The sequence below is a fragment of the Anopheles merus genome, unplaced genomic scaffold (genome assembly GCF_017562075.2).
Source record: "Anopheles merus strain MAF unplaced genomic scaffold, AmerM5.1 LNR4000861, whole genome shotgun sequence".
Classification (NCBI taxonomy): domain Eukaryota; kingdom Metazoa; phylum Arthropoda; class Insecta; order Diptera; family Culicidae; genus Anopheles; species Anopheles merus.
This window is the reverse complement of record NW_024428441.1, coordinates 1-11,911: the sequence shown is the minus strand read 5'-3', so window position 1 is coordinate 11,911 and position 11,911 is coordinate 1. Positions and strand designations below refer to the sequence as shown.

Genomic DNA, 11,911 nt, shown 5'->3' with positions numbered 1-11,911 from the left:
TATGGGAGGTAATTTAACTTTTTCTTGACAAAGTTTCGCTTTTTATAAGGCTGCTGAGGATTTTGATGATGTTTACCAATACTTCATTGCCATCTATATTACCTATCACTATATTACCAACATCGCAGCTTACAACAAACCATGAACGAATAGTATGACTATATATTTTACAACAAATGTTCGACACAAACAGCTAAACTGTTACTCATGGGCACGAAAATGCAAACATATACGAAAACGATCCTTCAATACTTATAAAGCAACATTAAAATCGAACAAATCTATTACAACATTTAACTCACGACACATAAGCTGCAAGTGGTTGCTTTGTCGATAAATTATCCTCGTACGCGCGAGGAAAATTTAAATAAAAAAATGATTTTCATACAACGAACGAAACGATTTCTATGCATAAATCACGATACACGAAACTTCATTTACAATTTCACTTCGGAAAACGCTTCCAACCATTGCGGATGAAATGAAGGATAATTCTTTGTTTGAATGTGGTTTGTGGTCCTGAAAAGGACCGATTTAAGAGACGTTCATGTAAAGAAGCCAATCATTTCAGTGGCTTACTTCGAGCTGGTGTACTTTGTGACAGCCTTTGTTCCTTCGGAGACGGCGTGCTTGGCAAGCTCACCAGGCAGCAGCAGACGAACAGCGGTTTGGATTTCGCGGGACGTGATCGTCGAACGCTTGTTGTAATGCGCCAAGCGGGATGCCTCGGCAGCAATGCGTTCGAAGATATCGTTAACGAAACTGTTCATGATGCTCATGGCCTTCGAAGAGATGCCAGTATCCGGGTGGACTTGCTTCAACACTTTGTAGATGTAAATAGCGTAGCTTTCCTTGCGGGTCTTGCGCTTCTTTTTCTTGTCGGACTTGGAAATATTTTTCTGGGCTTTGCCAGACTTCTTCGCAGCTTTTCCACTGGTTTTGGGTGCCATTTCGACCGAAAAATTCACTCAACACTGGGACACGATGTGTTCGATTCAAGGGGTGATGTTGTTGTTGTTAGTATGGTTTAGAGAGGCTTTGGCTCCTGCGGAGTTCTTTCGCCTCTTTGTGGGGAAAAGTTAGACTATTAGATTGTTATAGTTGATGGAATAAATGTGATAGTTTTAGAAATTTTAGTAGATTTTCTTGTTTCTGAGGGTGAAGTGAAAGTATTGAGTCTATGTTGGAGTCAAGATGGCAAGTCTTACGAAGTTGTGTGTATCCGTGGCATTCTGTTAAGAGGTGGAATATTGTTATAGTGGTCCCGCAGAATTGGCAGAGAGGAGGACTGGATCGTTCGATGAGATGGCTGTGGGTCAGTCTAGTGTGGCCTATTCTTAATCGAGTAAGGATCTTTTGGTCTCGATGTTTTATTACTGATGGCCATGGTGTAGTTGTTGATTTCACTAGCCGAAGGAAGTTGTTCTTGGTTTTAAACCATTCCTTTTCCCACGCCTCTCTTATTTTTCCATTTATATAGATAATTGCGTCTCTTTTAGGCAGCGAGGTGTTGTAGGTTGATGTTTTTCTTCGGCCTTTGTTGGCGAGGCGGTCGGCGATCTCGTTGCCTTTGATACCAGCGTGACCAGGTATCCAACAGATGGTGAGTTGTTGATCCTGGTTTATGTGTGGCTAGTGACCTGGTAGAGCTTTTGGATGTTTGGGTCCTTACATGTTCCATGCTCTAGTGCCGAGAGGACACTTGCGCTGTCGGTAAAGATGACGTTTTCCAGGTCAGAGCGCAGAGTATCTTCAACTGCCTGGATTATTGCCAACGTTTCTGCCGTAAAGATGGAAGTGTGATCCGGCAGTTTGGACGCTACTTTATCAATGGGTGAGTAAATCCCGAATCCTGCTGCTGCTCCATCGACGGATCCATCGGTGTAAATGTGGTTGTGCTTCATGTATTTGTTGTTTGTGTGTTCTATGAAATGTTTTTGTGCTATTGTACTATTGCAACCTGCTTTAAGGATGTTTTTAAAATGCCAGTCTATGTTAGGGGGTTCATGGTACCACGGCCTAGTGCCAAGATGTAACAGTGTTGTGATATCCGGGATATTGCAGTTTGTTATAGCGAAAAGTTTGGAGTTGGCTCTATTGAGGAATGATGGTGCTTGGATATTCTTTTCTTTAATTCTTGTTGCTGTTGCGGCTAATTTAGTTGTTATTATATGGCTAAGTGGAAGAAGTCCGCTCTCACTTAGCATAGAGACGATGGGGCTGGTTCGGAAGGCGCCTATGGCATATCGTAGAACGGCATGGTAGATGGGGCTTATTGCTTTTTCAAACTGTTCCTTTTTAATCGATACTATTTCTATACCGTACAGTAGTTTGGAAGCAACCAGTGATTAATAATGAAGATAAGTGTATCTTTTGAAGCTTTGTGGGTTCCTGTGCTGAGCATTTGGAAAAGGTTGATTTTCTTGGTAGCTGTAGTTTTTAGCTGTTTAATGTGGGCTTGGAATGTGAGTTTTTGGTCTATTGTGATCCCGAGTATCTTTGCTTTTTTGCAGTCTGGAATTTGTCTTTGATTAAGGCAAAGCGGTACGGTTGGATGTGGTTTGTTGCAGATGTGCATTATATTGCTTTTTTCAGCAGCGATGTCATAACCAATACGTTTTGACCATTCCCATAAGATGTGCAGTCCCTGTTGCAAATTGTATCGCGCAACTCCATTATCTGCATTGCTCGAGATCAGAACGATATCATCAGCGTACACCAATGGAGTGATGGATGGTGGTAGTGAGCGGAGAAGACTTTCGATGCTGATCAGAAATAATGTTGGAGAAAGGATGGCTCCCTGAGGAACTCCGTTTTCGAGCGTTTTAGTGCTAGATTTGTTCGTTCCAATCAGAACCTCGAAGGTACGGTCTGAGAGGAAATCATCGAGGAATGTGATCATGTTACCTCCGAAATTCCATCTGGCTAGCTGGCGCATGATTGCGTATTTCCATGTCCGATCGAAAGCTTTAGCCAAGTCGATGATAGCACAGTCGGCATGATGTTTATCGGATTTTACTTTGGCCAGTAGTTCTTCGAGTTGCACAAAGTAAGTTTCCGTGCCTAATCCGCATCTAAACGCATGTTGACTTATGCTGAGGAGTTTCCTGCCTTCCAGTTCTTGGGTAAGACGTCGGTTTACCATTCGTTCCAACACTTTTCCGATGCAGTTTAGTAAACTTATTGGTCGGTAGCTATTTGGGCTGTGTTTTGATTTGTCGGGCTTTAATATGGGAATTGTTAAACTTTTCTTCCAGTGAGGAGGAATTTTGCCACTCTGCCAGATGAAGTTGTATAGCTTTAAGAGTAGGTATTTTCCTTCAGAAGGAAGGTTTTTAGCAGTGGATAGCCAATGTCGTCTGGTCCGGCTGAGTTGCCTTTGCACTTTGCAAGAGCACAATTCAGTTCGGCTATGGAAAAGGATCTGTTGTAATGAATGTTGGGTCTGCTATTGAAATTTAGTGGGATGGACTCGGTTGTTGCTTTGATAGTCTTAAATTCTGGGGAATAACTATTTGTGGCGGATATGGTGGCAAAATGAGTGGCAAGTACCTCTGGTGTTGACTCAACTGGGACTATTGTGTCGTCATCGGTTTTGATGATGATATGAGCGATGTCTTGCTTGCGTTCTGTAAGGCATTTTACATTTCTCCACATGTCTTTTCCAGACATTTCGGGACTTATGCTATCTTTGAATCTATTCCATGATTCTTGTTTTGCCTTTTTGATTTCCTCTCTTGCAATGCGATGGGCAATTTGAAATTCCTCGGAGAGGGTAGGGATATGGGTGTGGTCTTGGTTTTTCTTGGCATTCTGCAGTTTTCGGAGCGCTTTACGTCTCTTTTTATGGCTTTAGCGACAGTGTCGTTCCACCAGTGAACACTTCGCTTGCCAGGTTTGCCCTTTGATTTGGTATTGATTTCGCTGCTGCATCGTTTATGATTTTAATGATGTTTCCTTCTGTGGGCTGGGGGTCTGAATGTAGGTGTATCAGTACATTAATTTGGTATGATGTCCAATCGGCATTTTCATATTTCCATTTTGGTCGTTGTTTGTTTTCCGGAAGCGATGGTTTACTTTTCACGATGATCGGATAGTGATCACTGCCATGTGTGTCCGCCAATACGTATAGTTTAAGTTCGTTAAGAAGGGAGAAGGATGAGATGACATAGTCAAGGAAGGATTCTGTACCTGATGAGATACATAGTCGGGTTGGGTTAGGGTTAGAAATGAAAGAGAGATTATGGTTAGTAAAAATGTTATTGAGTCTATTGAATTTTCTGTTAGTTTTAGAGATTCTAAGGTTTTTATCTTCTGCATTAAGATCTCCTGCTATTAGCAAGGGATGGGAAAAAAGGTTAAGAAAAGAGTTAAGTTCGGATTGGTTGAAGGTAGCTCTAGGGGGCATGTAGAGTGAGACAATGGTCATGTCTATGGGAGACTTTATGTTGACTGCTATTGCGGAAAGATTGGTGTTAGTTTTTATTAATTTGAAGGGAATAGATTTATGTACACCTATTGCAACACTGTGATGTGGGTTAGTTGGAGAAAGCTTGTAGGACCAATTGTAGTGGTTAAGTGGAGAATGGTTGGTATTAGGCGGATCGCGAACTTCTTGAAGTGTTATGACGGCAGGTTTGTATTCGTTTATTAGTAGTTGAAGTTCGTAGAGGTTAGTGTTCATTCCTCTTATGTTCCAGTTTAGTAGGAATGGTTTGTTTGTGTCATTAGTATTATTGGTTGAGGAGAGCATTATTATGGTTTAGGTCAGTAAACAATTAGGGTAAGAGGAAAGGAGAATAAATTCAGTGGCGATGTTTTTCTTCGATGGTTTGGCAGTTGGTGATCGTTGTTCCGAGGGAAGAGTGGGAGAAGCGATGGGCGAGATGACTGCGATTTCGTTGGATGCCATGTTTTTCACTGCATTTCTTAATTCTTCTTCTTCTGATGAAACGTTTTCCAGGTTGTGGTTTCGTTTGCGGGATTGTGCTGAAATGATGGATGCGGCCGAATTTTCTGATTCTGTGTCGGATGTAGACATCGTTTCCTGGTCATTCGTTTCGTTGTCGGTTTCGGGGTTATCCGTTGCTTCAATATTGTTGTTGCTGTTGCAGACATTGTTGGATTGGGTCTTGCTTTGATTTTCTTCGATTTGTGTTGTGGCTTCGTTAGTTGTGTTATTCTTATTATTCTGTAAATTTACATTTGGTTCTTTCAGTTTCTTCAGAAGAGCTTCGATGAGCTTGCTCTGGGTATCCATTTTTTTCATCTTTTCTAGGATCGTTTTCTTCAGTTCGTTCTGTTCTTCTTCGAGCCGCTTGATTTTGATGTCTTTTTCATCCACCGTTGTAGTTTGTTGCGCAAATGTGATTCGCTGCTGTACAGCACTTGTGCTGATGTTGTTGGAGTGCCATTTGCCGAGCTTCCTTGTAGGTGCAGTTGTGGTCGACTTTTATTTTTATGACTTGTTCTTCAAATTGGAACGCAGGGCATTCGCGAGAGAACGCGCTGTGTTCGCCTTTGCAGTTCACGCAAGCGGGATGGGTCGAACATTCTCCGTGTGCTGCGGTTCCGCAGTTTCCACAGACCTGTCCCTTTGAGCAGCGTACTTTTGTGTGCCCAAAGCTGGCGCATTTGTAGCACAGCATTGGTTTTGGGTAGTATGGTTTCGTTCGCACCTGCAACAGCCCTACGCGAAGGGATTCCGGTATTTTTCCAGCTTCCACGCGTATCAGGAAAGAGTTCGTTGGTTGTATTTCGTCATTCACCTTTCGGGTGAATCGTCGGACTTGCTTGACGTTTTGACTTTCCATGTTCAGCAGAATTTCTTCGTCCTTCAGTCCTTTCAGCTCCGGGGCGAATATTACGCACTGGACTGTGTTCAACGTAGCGTGAGGGGTGATGGATACTTTCGTACCGTCGATGAGTTGCGTGATGCTTTGCATTTTTGTGTACTGCGCAAGGTTCGGGTTTTGATGAGATATTTCTGCCCAAATTCCATCGAGTGGCTGCTTTCGGTAAGCTCTCCAACCACGTTGGTAATGCTCTTTGAAATGATCCATGGGTTTTGCGGGAGCTTAAAGCCTTTCAACGGCTCGAGAACGAGGAACTTCATGTCCCCAAACTCGTTATTACGGTCCATCCATGGTGGTAATGATCGAGCTCTCTGGGGAGGCTCGGGCGGAAGTGCATCCCGTACAGGATGCGAGGGTCCCGGCATTTTGCCGGGTTGGTTAGTATTATTTAGTTCAATGCAATGTATATAATGTATAAGAGGTATATATATAAAAAAAATAAAGTAAAAAAGTGTTCCTGAAAAGCGAAAGTTCAATTAAATTTAAGACTAATATTTACAATTTCGGAATAATAAAAACAATAGAATTTTAATGCAAGACAAATAAGATAATTTCACTCGTTACTCTCCCGAGTAGCGGGGTAAAATGGCACGAAAACACCGGCTTCACTGCTTACGCAGCGAACGACGTTCTTGGCGCCAAAGCGCTGTGCTTGTCGCACGTTCCAAACTGTGTCGTGTGTGCGTGTGTATGTGTCACTCTCACTGAACAAATATCAACGCGCGCAGCTGGCACTGTGGTTTTTTCTCTCCCGAGATCACACACAAAAAGTAACGGTATTTTCACTTCTTGCCAACGTTCTCTCCGAGACCGTTGGCGTAGACACTGGAGTTGAACAAAAACACGTCCGTCCGGGTTAACCGCTCGCACAAGAATGGTCTTTTTAAAATGGATCACGAGCAACACGATGTTCTCTTTGAGAAGGGTCTTTTTAAAAATGGTTGAACGTTGAATGATGGGTCTTTTTATAATGATCTTTTTATAATGGATTCAAGGGGTGATTGCGTTCTAGAAAAAATCCGAGCTCTCCGATCGCTTATAACGGGCCGTGAGAGAGGATACGTATCGTGCAGCTCGAAAAATTCCAAACGAGTATCGCGCAGCACGAATAAGCTGCTATATAAGCATCGGTCGGGTCGAGATTGCTCCATTATAAAAAGACCCTTATCAAAGAGAACATCGTGTTGTTCGTGATCCCTTACAAACGTTCCCCAATAAAATCTAACCATGTCTGGCCGTGGAAAGGGAGGAAAGGTAAAGGGAAAGGCAAAGTCCCGTTCCAATCGTGCGGTCTTCAGTTCCCCGTTGGCCGTATTCATCGTCTCCTGCGCAAGGGTAACTATGCCGAGCGCGTCGGTGCCGGAGCGCCCGTGTATCTGGCAGCCGTCATGGAATACTTGGCCGCTGAAGTGCTTGAGTTGGCCGGAAACGCTGCCCGTGACAACAAGAAGACGCGCATCATCCCGCGTCATCTGCAGCTGGCCATCCGCAACGACGAGGAGTTGAACAAGCTGCTGTCCGGAGTAACCATCGCTCAGGGTGGTGTGCTGCCCAACATTCAGGCCGTGCTGCTGCCCAAGAAGACCGAAAAGAAGGCTTAAACTGTGTGACAAAGCTTCTTTCATCTCAAACCAAAACCGTCCTTTTCAGGGCGACAAATAACTTTGCCAAAGACATTTTATTCGATTTATGCTGATATGGGACAACCAGAAGTAAGAACATTTTCTAATATAGAACCGTGATTGAAAGTGTGTACAAAATGTAAATGAAAAAATGTGCCTCCTTGGGCACAAAAAGCATCATTTACTGTTTTCAATTCTCTAACCCTGCGAATTCTGAAAAATGCAGCATATCATAAGCGATGTGTAAAAATTTCCAGGTAGCTTGGTAGTGAGGGTTGGTTTTACCATAGCAAATGCAAGCAGTGATACCTGTGTGTTGACCTTTTTTCTGGAAACGCTAAAGGACACGTTTACCTGATTTATCGTTAACTACGGTCAAATGTTAAAAGTGTTGGTTGTCGAAAAATGTTGTGTGTTCAGGTAAGGTTAGGTTCTCACAAAAGTTTGACTTGGCCAATTGATTGGGAAACGTTGAAAATGGCTTTAAAAAAGGTGGACCAAAAATTAGGAACATCATATAAATAAACACACTCAATAATGTTTCCCTTTACCCTTCATTTAAATAACCATATAAATATATGTAGCATTTTATAATATTTTTTTAAACAATATTTCATTAGCAATGTAGGAATGCCAATAAAAAACAATAAATTGAAATGCCCCTAACGCATGTGCAACTCCACATTCAATAACGCCATCTAGTGGTGATCAAAGTCCCTGCAACCAATAGTAACGCCATCTAAATAATTGGTAAAGTAAGGCTCAGCCATTTACGTTACAAAGGAGAAGCGTTACTTGCCTTTTAAATTCCCAAGCATCATTTTATAGAGGTTGCGTCAGCTTCGCGATCGACCACTGTACATTACTCAAATGAATTTTTAAACAATTTGATGAAAATATAAGCTTTTTGCTCTAGGGTAAATCGATTGAAATGTGATATAATTTTAAAATTATTATTATTATTAATTTATTATTATTATTATTTATTATTTAATCTTCAAACGGGCGTATGGCCTAATTAAGATGTAACAGTTCAATTGAGAATAAAAATACATAGCAAAAATAAGATTTACATCGCAATTCACTGCGGCCACGGCAAAAGCCGGAGACGTTCCTTGAAGCACTGAGTTGAGATGTCGAAGTCGAAGCAATCCGAGACAGTGTTGAAGACAGCCGACATGCGGAACATAGGGTCAGACCGACCAGCACTGGAGCGGGGTTGAGCGAGCCGTAGAGTTTCTCTAGACCTAAGTGTTCGGGATGGTGCATAGATATCGACTCGATGCAACAAAGGCGATGAGTCGATAGAGCCATTTAGCAATCCAGCGATGATGAAAGAGCACTGTGCATTGCGTCTTCTAACCGAAAGAGGTTCAAGGCCTAGAAGACGGCACCGCGCAGCATACGGAGGAAGATTATTGCGATCTGCCAGGGAAGTAGGCGTAGGGCATATCTCGTGAGCTTACGTTGAATCACCTCGAGTCGAGCAATGAAGAAGAAGCGGTAGTTGGGCTCCAGACTACGCACGAATATTCCAGAACCGAACGAACGATGCAGTTGTACACAGCTTTGATGCACATGGGGTTGCGGAATTCATTAGTTGTCCGGATAACCACGCCAAGTAATTGATTTCCTCTGGCTACAACGTCATCGATATGCTGTTTAAAGTTCAAACTAGAGTCAAGCAGAACGCCCAGGTCTTTGGCATGATTCTGTCGATTAACTGCAGTGCCGTCCATGAAGTAGGTCCCAGTCACTGGGCTCCTGCATCGACTAAAAGACACACAGTAACATTACTCGATGCAGATAGTCAGTCCATTACGCTTGCACCACGAACAGAAAATTTCGATGCAGTCTTGCAGGAATGTACAATCACCTGTGTTGTGAATAGGCGCAAAAATGTTTGCGTCGTCAGCAAACAGACTGATACTGTCGGGAGGTAAAGCCAGGGTAACATCGTTGATAAACAATATGAAAGAAGCGGGCCAATATTGCTTCCTTGTGGCATTAGAAGTAAATTAGAAGTAAAACACAGATTTATATTTGCATTAAACACTATGATTTAAGCAAAATAGTCTTACAGTTTAAAGTTATTAAAACCCTCAAAGCCTTTAATTGGTAGTAACATTGCCAAAGTATAAAATAAAAATATTGAAAGTATATGGAATAAATTAAACTGTGAAATAAATTAACTGCTCATAAAGTTTACGTTTATGGCCATTTTGAAAGATAATTATTTGGGTGCGGGGGCTTTTAAGGGCTCTTAACGAGGTTGATAAATACTTTTATAATGTTCAATATTCTAGTTTTACCAAAAGGGTGGCAAATGAATAAATAAGTTCATATGCTAAAATCCATATCTATGTTTTTAATTTTCTAAAAGCATTTCTTTAAGTTGTTAGAACTCTAATTGATGTGAACAATAATAAGATAATATTTATGTTAAAAAAATTTTATACACATAAATTATCAATGTATTCATTTTAATAAAAATCCTGAACTACTTTTTATTTGTGTTCTATATTGTTATTCTCTCATTATTGCATACAAATAATCAATATTAAGACATGATTAATAATCTACCAATTTGCTTATCTACGATGGTAAAACCAGGCGTTAAAAAATGCTGCTTGGGTTTGCGCTAAACAGGCGTTACGTGTAACGCTGGCGTAACGTAGAGGCGGGTGTTCATGAGATCCCAGGGTGTTTGTCCTGGATAATAACTGGGAAACATTTGTATGATAACGACAGCTGGGGAACAATCACCAATTGTAAAAATTGTATCCCAAGAAAATGTATGACATTCAGTTAACATTCTGGATTTTGGAGGTTGAGTTAATTTCTACATCTTCATATCATCCTGCTAGCAAATCTTGCATAAAGTATTTGGCGGGTAGCTCTTGCTTAACACTTGTTAACGATCTCTGGAGAATATGGTACATTTGCAAAATTTTGCTCTTATAAACAACTCAAGTGGTGAGATTTATCTTTTCTAAGACGCAATAATTCATAATGCTTCGTAAACTTAAAATATAATTTAGAATTTTTATTTATTTATATAAACTTTGCACCGAAATAGCGTTGAATTGCAAACTACTTTAATCATTTTTGGCAATAATATTGTTTACTTATGCAATTTCAATTGGCAAAACTATTGTATTAATCACAACCAATCGCAAACCTAGTACATTTGATTAAAAAATCAAGATTCTCAATTATTTTACTCGAAACAATTTTAAATATCATAATCTGCATGGAAATTTTGATTCGTTTCTGGACAGTGTTCGAGCTCATGTTTCATATTGCAAACGATTTGATACATATTCCGAACAGGCTTAAGATTCCTTCAAAAATCTTCAAATTAACACCATAATACATTTTTAGTTTTTTAAAGTCTGGTGATGTAACTGTTTTAAGGTTTTCAGTTGAGGCAATGTTGTGTGTGTGCGCGGAAAAGGTTTTATTGTATCAAAAATTAAGAAAAGAAATAGAATGTATAGAAACGAAAAAAATGTACTTTTTGAAAAGAAGCTTATTATAGATTTTATCTACTCCGAAAGTTTTCAAGCTAACATAAGCTTATATAACATTCTCGTTTCTATATAAATGCTATAGAACAGTGCTAACAAAAACGCATCGAAAGACATAATTGTTAACTGCAATTAACCAAATAAATAAACAACATAAACCAAACTGTGGATGCGTCTCACTAAGCTATCTAAAAGACCGTAAATTGTTATAAAAGATCGTTATATCCAACATTAGTCGATCTTAATTATATGTTGAATAAAGTTCTGGTCCTTAACAATCTTATTGGGCCCTGAAAGTTCTATTTATTAAAAAATGACGGGCTTCGAAAGATCCGCTAACAAGTTTGTGTATAAATAAGCACTTCTTGCTTCTATGTGCAGAGGTTCTAGTCCAAATAACAGGCACATTGTACGGTAAGAGGGACAAACAGAATTACGAGACGTCGGAGATGATAAAAACCTTGAACGAGTAAGCTTGCGTTGAACCGATTCTAGATATATTTAAATGTTGCTATGTCGGTGTCCAAATAATACTAGCAAATTCTTAGGTAGGACGGACAATTGCACAATACACAGCATTTTTACTGAATGGATCTTTGAAGTCTTTCTCAACACGCAAAATGAATCCTAACAAACGGAAAGCTTTTAAAGTATTGCTTTATAGTGGTTCTATAACGTTAGTCTGCTATCTACATGAGCGCCTAAATCATGAATCACATTTTTACGCGGCTTTGATCTATCATCAATTTTATATTCGCAAATAATGGGAAATCTTTCCTAGTGTAGGAGTAACAGAAATATTGATATGTTGAGACGCATACAATTGGAATTACACAACGCGTTAAATCAAGTTAAACAGATTTGAAGAGTTAAAGAATTGGTTTGATCTGATACCGGTAGGAAC

The 11,911-nt window shown here is 40.3% G+C and overlaps 2 protein-coding genes across 2 annotated transcripts; one reads left to right on the top strand and one right to left on the bottom strand.

Moving 5' to 3' along the window:
* Positions 1-547: 547 nt before the first annotated feature.
* Positions 548-999, bottom strand: LOC121603109 (histone H2B). Its single transcript, XM_041931831.1, has one exon. The coding sequence runs from the start codon at positions 948-950 to the stop codon at positions 576-578; it is 375 nt and encodes a 124-aa protein (XP_041787765.1). The 5' UTR covers positions 951-999; the 3' UTR covers positions 548-575.
* A 3,532-nt stretch (positions 1,000-4,531) lies between these two features.
* LOC121603107 (histone H2A-like) lies at positions 4,532-7,589 on the top strand. The gene is made up of 2 exons (XM_041931828.1): positions 4,532-4,537; positions 7,016-7,589. Exons 1-2 carry the CDS (start codon positions 4,532-4,534, stop codon positions 7,454-7,456), a joined length of 447 nt encoding a protein of 148 aa, XP_041787762.1. The 3' UTR covers positions 7,457-7,589.
* Positions 7,590-11,911: the final 4,322 nt, after the last annotated feature.

Coding starts and splice junctions, on each gene's coding strand:
- LOC121603109 (XM_041931831.1), bottom strand. CDS start 950: ATGGCACCCAAAACCAGTGGAAAAGCTGCGAAGAAGTCTGGCAAAGCC.